Source organism: Anser anser (genome assembly GCF_964211835.1).
Source record: "Anser anser genome assembly, chromosome: 1".
Lineage (NCBI taxonomy): Eukaryota > Metazoa > Chordata > Aves > Anseriformes > Anatidae > Anser > Anser anser.
This window is the reverse complement of record NC_139720.1, coordinates 120,271,953-120,288,877: the sequence shown is the minus strand read 5'-3', so window position 1 is coordinate 120,288,877 and position 16,925 is coordinate 120,271,953. Positions and strand designations below refer to the sequence as shown.

The 16,925-nt window shown below is 50.4% G+C and overlaps 1 protein-coding gene across 6 annotated transcripts in view; it reads right to left on the bottom strand.

Moving 5' to 3' along the window:
- Positions 1–15,175: 15,175 nt before the first annotated feature.
- Positions 15,176–16,925, bottom strand: part of BCOR (BCL6 corepressor) — a 64,537-nt gene continuing 62,787 nt past the window's right edge. For all 6 annotated transcript variants that reach the window (XM_083821167.1, XM_083821169.1, XM_083821168.1 and 3 more), the window contains one exon: positions 15,176–16,297. In XM_083821167.1, the coding sequence (XP_083677293.1) occupies positions 16,003–16,297 (295 nt within the window). In that variant the 3' untranslated portion in view covers positions 15,176–16,002. The remainder of the gene's footprint in view (positions 16,298–16,925) is intronic.

Genomic DNA, 16,925 nt, shown 5'->3' with positions numbered 1-16,925 from the left:
CCGTGCTCCGTGTGGTTTCCCTCTAAGCACTCGCTGCGGTTTCTGACGGAGCAGGCGGCCCCTGCGCCGGCTCCACCTCAGGCCGCAGGCAGGCCGGCATGGCGGGCAGCGGCTGGCGGCTGGGGCCTGGCCTGGAGGGGCCGCGGGCAGGCCCTGCGCTGCTGGCAGCCCTCTGGGAGAGCTTAGCGAGGGCACGAGGAGCTGTGAAACCTCGCGTAGGCACCGCCGTGGTTTTGAAGGCCCTCGGTGCCCCGAGGAGGGCACGCGGGAGGGTTTCCTCAGGGCGCACCTGGTAGGTGACCAGCCCTGAGGCAGTCGGATGTTTCCGTGCTACGCTGCCTTGGATTAAATATTATCTGCCAGGTCATGTTAATTAACGTTCCAGCTGTCATAACACAGCAGGGTAGTGAGCTTGGGGGGGGGAGAGGATAAACACTTCCCTATTCACTACCTGCTGCTAATTAGCGGAGGAATTAAAAAAAAAAAAAAAAAAAGAGCTGCACTGCACTCTTTTTAAGGGATGGTGAATCAGTGCTTTGTGGTAACAGAGCTGCTCCGGGCGCATCTGGGATCTCAGCTATATCCAAGATTAATCCAGAAATTTAGTCAATGAGCCCGGCACCCGGCTCGGCTTAATTGCAGCGCGACAGCCGCCAGGCTGCACGCAGCTCAGGACGAACGCGCGAGCAGGAGGGCTTGGGTGTGAGCATCTTCAGTCATCAGCCCTGCACCCCAGGAAAAAAAAAAAAATGCCTTCCTTTGAAATCTCACTTGCCCTATTTCCTCGCAGAGCAAAGTTTTTTGTTTTTTTTTTTTTTTCTGGGAAGTTTGATAAAACTCCTTTGGTGTTTTTTAGAGCTGTGGTGCTTTGAAATGCATCTGAACTTGCCATTAGAGAACATTTTTCCATTTTTATTCTCCTGTTCTCAGCTCAAACACACTCTGCAATTGCTTGGTCTTGTCTGTCTGTCTGTCTGAGAGACTCTCATAATAAAAATATTGATGAATTAGTGGTTTATCCTATTTTTTTAAATGTGGTGAAATCCCATCTTTTGTTCTCAGGCGGTGTCCTGTCATCACCACATAATTTATTATTTTACCTTACTTTACGTGTAAGTATTTGTACACACTGCAATGGTACATACTGCAAGGGATAATACAGCACATGGTAGTTCTTATAAGGTTCTTATAAGGTAGACAGCTCTACACCGAGCACACCCACCAGCACAGCCACGGCAGGTGTCAGATCCTGGTGTGATCCTGCCTTATGCAGAATTGTCCACAGTGCCCCTGGGGCAGTGGCAGTTGTCTTGATGGCTGCTGAAGCTGCTTGTTTTGCTCTTTGGCAGGGTTGTTTTTGTAGCTTTAAACAGCCAGCTTTACTGCTACATCTGCATTCACAGTGGGAGCACTTTGCCAGCACAGAGCGGCAGCGCTCCTCTACCTGCAGAACACCCCTATGTAGATACCGTGTGGCTTAGTGCTCGGAGAGCAGCTCTGACAAAGAGCTCAGTTGCTGTTAGTCTTTCCTCCAGAGATAATGGGATTTTTAAGATATGTGGGCTGGGGAGAGAGTTTACTTGGTTTTTGAATAGAATGGCTGGACTTGGTTGTGATACGGTTTCCAGTGAAAGACACTTTAAAACAGAACTTTTTTTGTCTTGACAAGCTTGTTTGTTTGCAAATACAGAGTCTCTATCAGCTGGCCAGGTCTACTGCAAATATGTGTCTTAGTGTGGCTAAAGGCCATCCAAACACAAAAGTTACCATCTGGTTCGTAAACCACAGCCACAGGGATCAGAGGGGGGCTTCCCTTGCAGCTTTTGTCAGAGCTCCAAGATGCTTTCCTCTGGACTCAGTTACATTCTGAGCACTAGAAACGTCATTATGTGTCTTTGTTTCAGTAGAAACAAGCAAAAAATCACATCTTGGTCAAGAAAAGACACCGCCTATTACAGTAAATCAACACGAGCAAATTGCTTCTGTTGAACCGAGAGCAGTGTGGCCAGCGTCACTGTTACGTACATGCATGACATGTTGCGTGCTTGAAAGGAGGTTCAACCACAGGCAGGAAAATAAAAGTTCAAAAGAAAATGCAAGATGTAGTCAGAACAGGGTCCTCTCTTTCCCTTCCTGTACAGAAGTGGATGATCAGAGGTCAACGGCGGGTGAGGAGCAAGGGTGTATCTGTGGGAAGTCTAACGCTGTGCTAGGTTTAGTCCCGTTCATTCTAATTGTAATCTGCACGAGCAATAGCTCCACTGGAGAAGGAGGGGGAAGGAACAAGACAAATGGCTACATCTATTTTCATAGGATTGGGCACCGAAGGACGGAATTCAGATTTGGGGAGTAATTGCTGTTTTGTGGTATTCCACAGGGTAGGGGCGCAAGCAGGAATTTTCACTCCTTACTATCTCCAATGTGAGGTGGACTCACCAGAAAATATATATCAGAGTGTGATTAAAATCAGAGGTGGTTACATTTTAGAAAATATTTCATCTTTGGGCTGCTGCATACCTTGTCATTAACCAATCTGAGAGTTTGACAGGGAGAGATGTGCACAGATGCTCTCAATGAGCAGGTTGCTTCTGGCCATGCACTTCTGTCCACGGCCGTGACACAGGCTCACCTCCCCACCTGCAAGCCAGCGCTGCGTGCTTGCTTGCCTGGTCAGCCTCATGCCTGATAGCTGAAATTTTGGTCACTGGAAGAGCAAGATCCTAAATGTCCAAGCTGTCTTAAACGCTTCTCTTAACAAGACCCAGGTTTCGGGCAGCAAGCAAAACACAATGGTTTTATACAGAGTACAAGTGCAGTTCAGCTTTGCTAGTCGACCGATTGTGGCTACCTTAAAAACTGCAATCACAATCCCGCTAGCAGCATTAATGGGAAAACGTTCTTGCAATCAGCTTTCTGAAGGTTACACGTGTAATTTTCTATCTTCTATCCGGCCATAGGTAAACTACAAGAGGGTGGGTGCCTGTGTGTGCTTATGTACATCTGCACACAGGGACCAGGCCTTCCTTTAGCATTTCTTCCTCGAGCATCCCTGCTCTGACACGAAGAACATAACTGGCAGCTTTTCCAGAGAAAAAACTGTATTTATTTCTGGCATCATAACACAGTCAGGAGGGAAAGTGCCTTCACCCCCACCTGCCACTGCAGGCAAGACTCACAGATTACTAGAAATAGCAATCCCTCCAATAAGCCCTGGTGTTAAAATGTTACATACAGCACAATGATTGGCGGGATCCTCTCTTTGTGTTCTCTTCTGCCTTTTCTTCCTTGTCTTCAGTTTTAGCTCTATCTCGGTAGTGCGGTGCCAGCTTTTTCTGATTGTATTTTATCCTCTCTGCACAAAGAGTGTTTTCTTTTAGGACGTTGTCCCTATTCCCCGAACTATTTTTAACAGTTCCCCCTCCGACTCACTGCTGGGAATCCTCCCTTGGATCTGTCCTCCTTCCCTCGTCCCCACAGCGTCACTCCCCCTCTGCTAGAGGTCAGCTCTCTGTTCCTGCCTCACAAAAAAAAAAAAAAAAAAAAAAAAAAAAAAAAAAAAAAAAAAGAAAGGGCCATCCTAGAAATTCAATGCCTGGGGGTAGATCTGAGGTTGTTCCCTCCAAAATCAAAGCAAACAGGCTTCCCTAAAGGTCTTAGCCAAAGTTCTCCTAACTTGTGACCACCAAATGGCGTCTACACTGAAAGGGAAAGCGTCCTCAGCATCTCTGTTTGGTCCATCCACGTTGTCCTTCAAATGCTGGACATCTGCCGAAAAGGACCGGGCATGGAGAGGGAGCTGGCACGCTTCTGACCAGTATGTGGTCGGAGACAGGCCACCAGCTCCTCCTGGGAACAGACCTCTGTCAACAGCAAAACTTCGGTTCTTTGCCCCCACCTCCTGACGTTGCTCATGCAGAAAGTTGTCCTCCTCGCCCTGTTAATAAATTTTTTAGAAGGCAATAAATCTCCGCTGCGTTTAATAATTCATTTTCATCTGACCAGGGTCCAGGCGGGTGTTTAGGATCTCGCGTTCTCCTGGGACTTTGCGGATGGCAAGGAGCCTGTAAACCGCACTGCTTAAAAATACCCATGCACACACACACCTGCTCTCAGCCCCCGTAACTGCCTGGTAATTGCTAGCTTGGCTGGCTGGCTCGGGCTGCCTGTCAGCAGAAGCGCTGGGTGAACCCCCACGTCTTTAAGAGCTGCATCCTTCCCCGGTGCCAGGCCTTTGGGGTTGTGCTGCCCTCCCCCAGACCTCGGAGCCTCTCTCTGCAGGATGTCAGCTGTCCTCCTCGTCTCCTCCCTTCAGTGGGATGGCTTCCTCTGCTCTCACTGTGATAAGAGTTTGTTTTCTTCTCCAACGTACCCTGGGCTACTACCGCTCTCTGCATTTTTCTGCTTTGATACCTGCATTTATGTTCTGATTTCTGTCTCTCTCCTGGGGCCATACTGCTTTTCTTTTCTCACCCAAAGCAGCTCTGCCACAAAGACAGGTATAACTAATAGCACTGAGCTCCGTCAGTGAAGCAGAGTTCAATTTACCTTTTGCAGAGGTCACAGGGAATCGGGCCCAGGCAAGAAACGTCGGGTGAAGATTTATGTGGGACCGTTTGCCTAAATGGGTTCCCTACTTCCTTATTTCCGTGGGGCAAGGAAGCTGCCGACATCTGCTCTGTGCCTGATACCGCCCCCGATTCCACCAGCAGCAACTTTCCCCACGAGACAGCAGCAGGAAAATTCCCAGGCTGGCATTTTCTCCATCAGGGACTCCGCTCCCGCGAGGGAGAGAGGCACAGGGTGCAGGTTGCTCTGCAGCTCCTCGCCTCGCACGGCTGACGTGAGCAGTGGAAATCCTTTGCTGTGGGCAGTCTGTACTCCACCTTCCCCCCCCCGAAGGAAAGTGGAGAGACACAGCTTGAGGTCAGAGACTGCCCGCGGTGGGCACAAGTGCAGAGGAGCCCTTGTTTTGCTCAGGCATGGAGCCTTTTGGCACCCTCGTCCTCCCCAGGGAGAAACCCCGTTGTGTTTTTTCATTGTTACTGTTGTGTCTGATTTGAGATCTGCCAGGGAAAAATGCTGCTGCTCTCGCCTGCGCTGCTGCAGCCGTTTCTCCTCCAGGACAGCGAGCAGCTACTGGAAAACCGGGTCAGGGCAGGCTCCCTGCCATGGGATGCTTCGTGGGTTTGGGGCTGAAGCAAGACTCCAGTGAGCCACAGATCCACAGAGACTCTTCTACGCCCTGGCTCCAGACAGTGAGAAATCCCGTTTTATGCCTAGCAGTTACGTATTTTATGGTTTTTCAAAAGTGTGCGACAGCTCTTGTGTGTTACACGTGGCCTTCTGCACGGCTGAGCAATAGACCCGGGATTTTCCCGTGCAGACACTCGTGCCTTCAGATGGAAGGGGGCATTCGAAGCAATGAAATACGGGCCGACTTCATGCTAGCCCTGTAACAAAATAAATTGAGGGGAATGCGTTAACTTTTGTTTTATTTAACTTTGCCAACTTTCAAGTCAGCTCTCAAGCACCCAGAAGGTTTCAGAAAATGTTTAATCTAGCTCAGACAATTTCCTGAACTCCCTAACTGGACCACCCCATTTTCTGAAACGCTGCCAAGAAGCCGTAGCTGCTCGCCGGCTCTGCCGCGCGGCTCTTTCACAACTCCGTGCCGTCCTCTAACCCCCACCCTGAAGCCGTTGCGCGCGCCTTAATATAGTCCAGAAAGAGGAACCTCCTCGACCTCGCTGTAAATGCCTGATTAAGCAAGCCCCGCCGAGCCGACGGCCGCCGATGTGCCTGTCAAGCGATTGCCCCAGTGTGCTTCTAGGCTACGCGCGGTGTGAGCGCGGGCACGCAGCCCGCCGGCGCGGTCCTCCTGCTCCGGCTGTGCCGTGCTCCAGCTGGGATGCGAGCACCACCTCTCCCCGCTCGCCTCCCGGGCCGCTGCCAGGGCAGGGAGTAGGGAGGGTCACGCACGGCACACGAGGATGCTTGTGCTGATGCCAGAGCCCTCGAAGGTGCAGCTTTCAGGCTTTAAATGTGATCATTTTGTTTTCCAGCTGAGCCAGCGTAGCTGGGTTTTGCAGCTTGCTGGGGTTGTAGCCACCCTCCCACTAAGCGATGCATATGGTTTGGGGGCTTGCTCTTGCGTCTTATCATCATGTGATAAAAGTTTCCTCCCGAAACTTAGTTTCCTGCTCTTTCTCCTGTGCTTTCCTCTGTTGTCCACCCACGCCGCTGGCTCCAAATAAGGGCAGCGAGCTCCCCAGAGCTCTCCGCCACCTACTCATCACCCCGCTGCCCTTCCTCCCCTGTCCCCCGGCCTGTCCCTTCCTGGTCGCAGAGGAGGTGGGAGGATGGGAAAAACTGGCTGGGCTTTTCCAGGGATTTCTGGAGGGATTTTCTCTCTTTCTCTCCCTGGATGCGACTGGCCCATCTTTAGGATTTTTCACTGGAGGAGACGTCATTCAGCCACAAACCCCAGCGAAATAAAAAGATGGGGGGAAGAAGATAAAGACAATGGTAAGAAAAGCGATGAATTAAACTGCCAGAGTCACATGTTTGTCTGCAGCTTCTTGCTGGCTAAAACTGGCAGAGCTCATCAGAAGCCACCCGTATCCTGTGGGTCGGAGCAAGCCCCACGGTACCACTCTGCTATGGGATGCTCTCTCCTAGCGTGTGCAGGGGGGGGACAGCATCCCAGCTGCCCTGGCAGGGCTGCATGGAGCAATGAAACCTGTCAGGGCTCAGGGCTTGCCTTCCCTCTCCCCCAGGACGTAGCTTTGCTGCAGGGGAAATGCTGCCAGCCAGGAACAGCACGTTTCTAGAGGCAAACCTTTGCCAGGGGCAACGAGGGCTTTGGGGACAGTGCTGTTTGGGGCTGGCAGGCTCTGTTTCACAGGCTTAAGATGTCAGGCTTTCTTTGGTGCTCGTAGCTGTCACACCACTCCTGGGAGGTCAGACCTCCTGCTTCCACTTGCTGGAAGTCTCTGCTCCGAGCACAGTGGTACGCAGGGTCTTCTGCAGCTCCTGAGTCAAGGAGTTATTGCTCGGAAATAATTTCCCTATCCTTCACAGAATTATTGCAGGAGGGAGAGGATTAACAGGTATGCAAATCACAGCGGGTGGGGGAGGGAGCGCAAGCGATGCTAAAAAATTAATAAATGCCACGGTGGTATTGTTGTTCACGCTCTCGGGTGCCTTTTTAGGAAAACGAATGTGTTTGCAGGGTGACTGCAGGCCTGGTGGGAACGGGGAGCCAGCCTTCCCCCTCCTGGCTCCTGCGCTAGCTCAGGGCACAGGACCTCCTGCACGGCTGTGGCTGGGGACAAGCAGCCAGCCCCCCCTGCACACCCACACACATGTACACGTGCACACACTGCGCAGAGCTGCAGCATCTCCTTGTCGGGTGCCGGGGGAGGAGGAAGAGCCGCAGCATGGTTGCACGCTGCAGAGAGGGGACAGCAGGAGCACAGCGAAGGCTCCCTGTTGAACCAGCACGCGAGGGAGTGGAGGAGGGAGCTCCCCAGCGGGCCCATTGCTGCTGTGACCGACTCTGGTCCTGACACGCCGGGCTGCCTCCGGAGCTTGTATCGTGCTGCAGCCACGCCGCACGCTGCGCCCGCTGTCCGGCTGTCATCTGTCATGGCCAGTATCAAGGCGAGCAGGCGGCTGAGTCCCTCCGTCACCCTGGGAACCTCCCCGGTCCCCCCGTCCCTGCCCCTGAGTTAGTCTAGATCTGGCACATCTGCACGCCCCCCTCACCTCACCCAAGAGAGTACGTGCTGGCAGACGGGGCTAACGGCAAGCTAGAGTGATTTGAATAAGCCCCTTAGTGCCCGATCTCAATTCCTAAATAAATCTGCTTTAAATTACATTGATTTATGATTCACGTATTTTTATTTGATCAGTCAGCAGTGCTGCAAAACCTTCAGGCGCTTAAGGTGTTTCTAATCTCCCCATCCTGTCAGATGGAGGCACCACTTGCAGAAGGCTCGTTTTTAACCCCTGAATCCACCAGCTGCTCATCCAGGCTGCCAGCATGCGCTCCAAAAACGCACGGCGGCAAAGACCTAGCAGAAGGCAGTCTCCTGTCCTATTACTGGGGACGGCTCTCTTCCTGGCTCTTGCACATCGTGGTGCTGCGGTGAGATCACTGTGTGGCTTACCCAGCATCTCTAAGGTCCCCAGCTGTAATGCCAGCTCCCTGGGACACTTGGGTGAATCTGGCATGAGGATATTTTGGACACTGGCTGTGACCGTACACATCTCTGGGAGCCTCCCATTTTAACATTTGTACCAGGAAATCAGTTCACTCGGTGTCAGGGGGTTAGACAAATACCTGATAAAGAAATAAACCTGTCAAATAAATTTACTTTGCAAAAAGACTGAGCCCTGCTGAAGTCTCCGTTGTGTACTTAAAAAAGTGCCTTACACCTTCACAAACAGACTGCCTGGGATACCGCATTCCTCCGTACCCCCAAGCCAGCAGCAGCAGCGGTGGCAGCAGAAGAAGGGTGCGTGCACGGGAGCTTCCTGGGAGCTGACGTTTACCTTTAGAAATTAGCCTGGAAGGGCTTATTTCTTTCTGGAGGTCTCCAGCCTGCTCTGCCCCTGCCACAGCCCCTGCTGCACTCGTGAAATAGCCCAAGCTGAAGCACCGTGCTAGGGCTGCTGCAGAGGTGAGGTGTTTTCCTTCTGACGGCAGTTGTTTACTATTAAATAACCTTGAAGACAGAGGCGCTGCTTTGTGTCCACAAAGCGGTGAGCTGGTCTGAGCCACTGGTTTCTCCAGGACAGCGCGCCCTCCCTTCTTTAGCATTTCCCAGCATCCACAATTGTTTCTTGCCACTACCCAGGGCATCGACTTGAAAACCAACAATGCACCTTTCTGATGCAGCATATTTGCATCTCTTTGTTGACTTTGCTAATCAAGCTCACTTCTAAGCCTTTGAAAACAGGGGTAATCAAAGGCACGCTGGCTCTCTGGGCATGGCAGCCACTTCAGGCGAGGTAACCCCTTGGGGACCAGGCACTTTTGGTCACTGGCCCATTAAGGGCTGCACTGGGATATGGTGTCTGTGCTGCACATCCAGGCTCCAGAGGCAGGTCATGCTCGCCCAGCTGAGCCAAGATAATGCCACACTGCCACCAAAAGGGCAAGGCTTCGCTGCCCGTCCCTGCCCTTTGCCCTGTGCCCATGGCTGGGCGGTGCTGCCTCCTACCCAGCTCTGCCTGTCTGTGACAGCCGCCAGCTCATGGGGGCAGCAGGGAATTCCCCATCTGGGACCAGCACCCCTGGCTGCAGTGCCACTGCAGTCACTGCCCTGCAGCCAGGGGCTCCAAATCCCCCTGTGCTGTGCAAAGCCACCCCCGTGACTTGGGGCTGGGGGCCAAAAGAATGAAGTCCTCACTCTGCACTGTTCTCAGCCCATGCTTTCCTCTGCATTTCCCACAAAGCGGCATGATTTTTTTCCATCAGGCTATTCAGACTAGCCAGCATGCATATCAAAACACTCTCCAGCTCCCTGCTACATCCATACTTTTCATTCCTTTCTGGCTTTTTCAACGATTTGCAGGGTATAGCTAAGCCCAGCCCAATTCAGAAAGGGGACTTTTTCTGTGTGCATGCGTAGACTGGCACATCACAAAGACACTCAAGACTGCTATTTCCCCTAAGATGCCATGGAGGAGTGAGGCAATACACCCGGTTTCCAACTATTCAGCTCATTGCCATGGTGCGTTATGCCACCGGCTGCAGCCTCTCAGCGGGGCCGTGGCCTGGGCCCGCTGCAGGGCCAGACACCACGCACCCTGGAGACTCCTGTGTCCCTGAGGGATCTTCTCCTGGCCGAGCAGCCACAAACCACAGACCACGGCCCCATCACATGGCGGGGGCAGCCCAGCCGCCCCCGCTCCCGGCGCCCGGCCCTGTCCGTCGCGGCGGTGGCTTCAGAGCAGCCAGGCCAGCCTGTCAGAGCAGAGCCCCTCCGGCGTGTGCTGGCGCCGGCGCTAAATTTGCATACTGTATTTGCCAAGGGTTATTAGTGTTGATCAGCTGTTAAATAATCTGCCCTTTTCATTTCAGGAGGCCTGTCAGGACTCGCCTTCGCAGAGGCTTTACTTAAAGGGGAGTTTTATGGCATATTGGAAAAGGGTTTTCATTAGGGAGCCTTTTCCTCGAAATTTCGACAGCTACAAATACTAAACACTGTCTCTGACATCACGAGTGTCTGCCGCATGTGTTGACTAACCCTCTACATCCTCAGCGCACTAACATGGCTGCAGCCGCGGAGCACTGCAAGCCGGCCTTCGGCCCTGCTGGCTTCATTTCCTCCTTGTGCCAGGGAAGGACCTGACACGGGAGAGGATTGATAAGGACAGATCCCACGTCCCAAAATGAAATCGCCATTCTGGGAGAGAAGGGCGCTGAGAGGCTGGTGTGTGTGGTTTTGAACCAGCCTCGCCCTGCTCCGCACCCGCAGGGGTGCAGCCCTTGGGGTGAGCTGTGGGTGCTTTCCACGATGCCCAGAGGAGTTCGGGCCATGTGTCCTCAGGGCCATGAGCAGAAGCTTCTGGCCCTGGAGGTATCGGGAGCACCAGGAGCATGGGGCCAGCCGTGCAGAAGGGGTGTCTGTGACTCACACGGAAACAGCAGGATGGGGTAAGAACCGCATTTGGTCTCATGGTTAGGCAACACCGTCAAAGGCCTCTGGAAAGTCAAGCCAGGAAAAAATAACTTGAGGGCTGAGAGGAACTTTGCAATGACCAGCTGCTTCCCGCGCACATAATTACGCCCAGTACCCTACACATCGCTAAAAGAGCCAGAAAGGAATGAAAAGTATGGATGTAGCAGGGAGCTGAAGAGGGGGTTGATATGCATGCTGGCTACTCTTAAACAGCCCACTAGAAAAGAGCTCTTGCTAAAAAATCATGTAGGAAATGACCTACACCATTACAATCCAAAATGGGGAGTGAAAATGCACTCCTGCAGGACAGTCGCAAGCCCTGCATCCCCTCTTCCTTCTGCCTGCAGATTTTGAGCGGCTGCTGAACTCCAGGAGCTTTTTCCCCAGCTTCTTGGGCAGGGGATGAAGCATGCTGCCACCACCCGTCCCCAGCATCCCCACAGTGCTGCCCCCCTCCCTGGGGCTGTCAATTCCTCGTGTCACCACCATACCCACCAGGCAAGCCTGCCGGCAGAGATAAGGGGACTGGGGGGGGGGGAGCAGCAAGCCACGACAGAAATGCTTCCCGACATGGTAAGGAGGTGGCAAGGCAGGAGTGGGACGAGCATCCCGCGGCTCCCGCATCTGGAAACTGCACATCAGGAGGGGGGAAGACCCTGGGTTTCTCTCCCACCCCTCCTCCGGGGGTGCACCATGGAGCAGAAAGGCACAAAAGCACCCGGCTCTGAAAAGCGAACAACTGGCCTGTGCTGAAGCATAAAGCACAGGATCGGCCGCCTGCCCCTCGCACGCCTCGCGGTTACAGTGATTCAGCTGTGCCTTGCTGCCTGCGTTACGTTCATCAGGCGACAAAGCAAGAAGTTAGAATGGATTAATTGATTCGTGCAATAGGTTTTCCTGCTCAATTATTGACAGGTTTGCTAACGGATTACTATTTAAACGATTCTGATATTTTAAATTACGTTACTTTACAGATGCACATTTACTTTAAAAAAAGAGCACCCCTTGCATCCATTAACATATTAAGGAGAAAATAAAACATCCGGGCTGATATAATGTACAATGTGGCATTACTCTGGGTGCTTCTTAAGCTAGGGAAATCTTATTTGTTTAATAATAAGTTAGTCATGAATATGCAAATCTGCATCAGTGCAGTACCTCACTGCTGTCACTATTAATGAGTTGCAAATTAATGTGACAACAAAAGGAAAATCTATTTAGTGGCAGAATTGTACTTCATACCTGGCTCAAGAGAGCAACCAGCTACAGGCACTTTGGTCTGATGGAGCAAAATGCACACATGGTGTGGAGAAGGTTTGCTTCTGGGCTGGCAAACCAGAAATAACCAACGCGCTGCCTTCACCCCCAGCTCCAGGGCAGAAGGCAGCATTGCTGGCAATGCTTGATCACACACCTAACCTGCAGGATACAATCTCTTCACTCTGCAACCAAAGTGAACCCGTGTGAAGCACACGAAAGGGTGAAACGCAGAATTAGCAAGACTGATCTGGGTGGGAAGACTCAGTGTGGACACTGAGACATGTTACTTGAAAGAGCTTCATCTTCTTCAGATCTGTTCAGGGATTTTTTTCACCTGACAAAGCTACAAGCTCACAGAGGGAAATTTGTTGGACTCCGGTCACTTTCTTCTCTTGACCCTCCTCCTAGCAGAAATGCAATGGTGAATAAGAACATTGACAAAAGAACTAATACATGCCGTCATGATTGTGGCATTAAACTCATGCCTTGAGTACTGATGCCAAGCCTGCTCCTACCAACACCGGACTCATACAGAACTGAAAAAATGAAATACCACAAGCAATATTAAATAGATACAGTATTATTTTTCAGTTAGCTTGCATCTGTACAAGTTTCAACTTGCAATGTGGACCTTTTTCCAGTGTTAACTGAAGTAATAATGCTGAATGTTTAAGAACAGTCTTGCAGAGCCTGGGAATGGCAGCTGCCTGTATTTACCCCTCCCTGACACCTTGTTCACATTAATGTACAAGCTGTGGGTCTCATCTCTGGGGCTGGCATTTAGAACAGAAATGAAGGGGGGAGCCAGCTTCCAACTCTGATTCACAGGGTGAGCCTGAACCCTGGGAGCAGCTTTAAGGCAATTTCTATTCTGCTCCTGCGATCCTGTGATCAACCTAGAGGTTGGGTCGGGCTTCCAGCAGACACCTGGGCTCTGCCTTTGGGGAAATTGCTCCACAGAGAGCACAAGCACCAGGTAGGAGCAAGCTCCAAACACCTCCGGCCCTTAGCTGCCAGCGCTGCCTACTTCAGGGCCACACAGAGGGTACCCAGGAAAGCACGGGGGAGGAGAGCGGCATGAGTCCAGCAGCCAAAATGACAAACATCAGCCCCTCCCGGCCCTGCCCTAGCGTGCTGCTTGGAGCTGGTATGTCCCCGCCTTGGCCACTGCACAGGATGTATCCAGCCCTGGTGATGCCCTGGCCTCCCCATGCCGTTGCAGAGCTAGCTCCCTGCAGGCAATGTCACCATCTCTCCTCTCCACAGGATTACCATCTCCGGGGCTTGCCTCCTGCAAAGCCCCCCACACAGCAAGCACCTCTGGTGGCAGCCACCCCAGAGTGCCCGGAACAGGGACAGCCACGCCAGCCTCCTACGCCCACCACCAAGTCTCCTCTGCTCTCCCAAGCACCCCGATACAGACAAGTCCTTCAAAAAAAGCACACCCCAGAAGATAAAACGGTCACGTTACATCAAGGGACAGCACTGCAGTCAGGTGCCCCCTGCCACCCCCCCCTATTTTTAGAGTGCAGACGTGCCGGTATGACAGCGGCGTGCGGCTGTTACTGTATTTGAGCACGGAGGCAAGTGCCAGCATGGAGGAGGCCCAACTGTACCGGGAGCGCCATCGGAGAGCGAGCAGAGCTGACTAAGTGGAGACGTTCGGGGAGCACGTGCTCAGGATCATCTGAGGAGACGCCAGACGAAGCTGCACCCATCTCCTGTAGGCCTGCAGGGCATGGGGAGAAGCGAGGTGCCTGCCACGCACCCCTGGAAGCGCTACATGGACAGCCTGTACTCGGCTCCAACCATCATGTGGCTGATCAGATAAACGTGGCAGCAGCAACCGCTTTTAAATTCCTCCCTCACCTTGATTTTTTCCTGGTCTCCTTTCCAGCAAAATCACAGAGCAAAAGCAGTCAGCACCAGAGAGCAGGGATGCCTCTATTTTGGTTCCTTGCAAAGCTGGAGGTTGGCCATGGGCATTCAATGATGGACCACAGGCTTAAAAGGAAACCTGGGGCGTGCCTGTAAGCCATACAAGAGATAGTATCACCTGTATCTGAAGTCTGGAGGAAGATGGTGGTAGTTGTGCAAGTACTACAAATTCCCTGCCCCGCAGGCAAAACAGGACTTCAGGTGCCACCAGCACACGGTTGTCGGACACCCCTCCTACCTCGTCTCAACCACAGCATCACCTCGCACACAGCAGCAGTCCCACTGTAAGCATCACAACACAAATATTTGACAAAAGACTAGGTGGCAAACACACCAAGAGAGGCATCAGCTCTGCATCTTTTCCTCTGGGACACTTTCATGACCAAGATGTCATTCTCCCTCAGCTTCAGTTTGAGGGTCTTTCACAGTCCTTCTTAAGCTCCCCCAAGAGCAAAAATTTAAACAGCAGCAGTAGTGTTGAGCCATCAAAACCTCTGAGCTCCACTGCTCCATGGACACAGAAACTTCTTCCCAGATGTTTTTCTCAGATGGTCCGGGTGCTCTGCTGAAAACCCTTTTGGTGGGCATCTTGGCCATCATCAGAAGAGCTCTGCAATTTAACCCTCTCAGCTGAAAAGTTTGGCTGTCACAAGGCATATTACACTTAAGAACAGGACCAAAGCAAAACTCAGATTTGGGTTCACAGCAGGAACTTCCTTCTGTAAGGGAAAAGGCAGACCTGGACCCTTAAGAAGGGGCCCGCGCAAGCCCAGGGAGTCCAGCCTCTTGGGTACACATTCCTGAGATGCATAAAAGTGTGGTTCTGTTCCCTGAAAAATTCTCCCTTTGGGTACCCCAAAGTGTGCTCATAGCCTTAATGCTTTGTATTAAAACTAAAGCATTTACCCTTGTACTATTTTCCTCCCCTCTGCAGACACCACTGAAAAGAAAATTCAGACAATTTAACTTTAAAAGATAACAAAGGAGGAAAAATAATTGAACCTATTCACAATTCTTTAACTGAATGGCGATGCAGAAAGTATTGTGAATACTGCTTTTAAGCCTCTGTCCCATAAAGGGCTCCCAATGTTTTCTTGTAACCTTGAATTTAGAAAGCCAGTGTAGATTCCACCTCAGATTCACGAACCGCTCGCTCTCCAGCACCTGTGCCAGCTCTGATCTGCTCTGCTGCAGGAGATGTGCGCAGAGCCTCCTTTCATAAACATTAATAAGTCCGAGCTCATTTCACAATCATGCACGGAATTAACGGGAGTCACTTTAGCATCTTCATTTCTCAACAGTTTTATTGCCTTTAAGAAAATTTTTGTAAAATATAAATACAAAGGCAGGAGATTTACTTACAAAGTTAAAACACAGATCTCAAACATAAACACACAATTCAGAAAATTTAGTTTATGTACAGTTTCAAGCAACTTCAACATATGTTAGTTTTTCAATATTTTACAAGGTACAGAAAAAATAGTTCAACGTCTTCTTTAAATAAAGAGCATAAAATGTTTAAACATATATAAACAATCCGGTTTGATGTGTGAAAACTAAATTTCACAGCTTTTAAATTAGGATATAAAAGTTCTTACAATTAGTTGATGTGTATGGATATGGTTTAATTTATATTACAAACTATTGAATTATATTCAATAGTGCTTACCTGGCCAAAGCAGGTAATTCTGTAAACAAAAAAACAAAAATAATATCACCAAGTGCCTTCCCAAAATCCTATCTCCCAAACAAGCCACATGACTTTGATCACATCACCTATAAAAAGTATGTTCTGTGTAATCAGTGCTTTGTATGAAACAAAGTCAATGTGTGGGTGTATTCTCTAAAAAAAAAATGTGTTCCAAGTAATAACAAACTTATCCCAAAGCCTGTGTGCATTTAAAGAAACATTATATAACAATTTTGTAAAAACTGATTGAAGTTAAAAAAAAATTCTTCCAAAATCCATCCAACTGGAATTCAGATCTCTTATATAAAGGAAAGATATTTTCATATTTAATAGTGTCCTTTCTTTACAGAAACAATTGCATTTGAACACATATACATAAAGAAGTAACTGTATATAGTACTGTACATTAAACGGCCTGATGGTTCAGCAAAGGATGTCGAAGGGAGGGTCCTTGTGTGGATGCAACCAGTGAAGCGAGGAGCCCAGCAAAGTCTTGAGTTCGCTTGTAAACTCTACCAAGTCCAACAGCTCTTTGCTTTCTGGGTTAAACGCTTCAAGGTCCGTAGCACAAGTGAACAACTGGCTGAGAGAAGTCTGTTTGTAAAACTCTGCCTCTGTGATGGTGACGACTTCCAGATTGGGGAAGTTGCAGCGGAAGATGCGAGATGACATTTTTAGCCTCTTTACCACATCGGAGAGCAAGAGCCAGTTTCGCGGTCTGGGGAGGTGAAGGAGAAAAAGGCTCCAACAACCGACATTAAGCCATGGGCTCCTTGACCCTCCACCACCCCACCGCCGTGTGACAGAGCCCTCTTGCCCGCCCCACACAAATGACCCCCTCAAAACCAAGGGCATTGCCCAGGGGCTCAAACACCGCAGATACAAACGCTGGAACCCAAAAAAACACGGCTTGTGAGTGCACACATGTGCCAGCTGCCACACCGATGTCTAAAGCTTCGTTGGGCTGAGCCTGACTATCATGCAGCAAATCAGGAGCTGGCCAACAGTTATAACCTAAACTTCAGCATCTCTGACTTTGGCAGATGTCGGTATTAAATATAAGTCGTCGGAGGGTTGTTTTTCAGATTAAGAAGACAATTCTTTAATTTAACCTTTCCAGTTGTCCATTTCAGAAATGGAATTTCTTTCCAATTGTCCAACTCAGAAAACCTGAGTTACATCAATCATCCAAATACTGAATATATGCTAAAACCTGCCCTCCCGTGCGATTAGTATTTAAAATTGTCTTCTCCCGCAGCTGTCATCAAAAGTGGTGTGAATGACAAACGGTAGCTTTTTACTAAGCTAATTTATATCTTCAATACAATATAGAATCAAACGTTTCA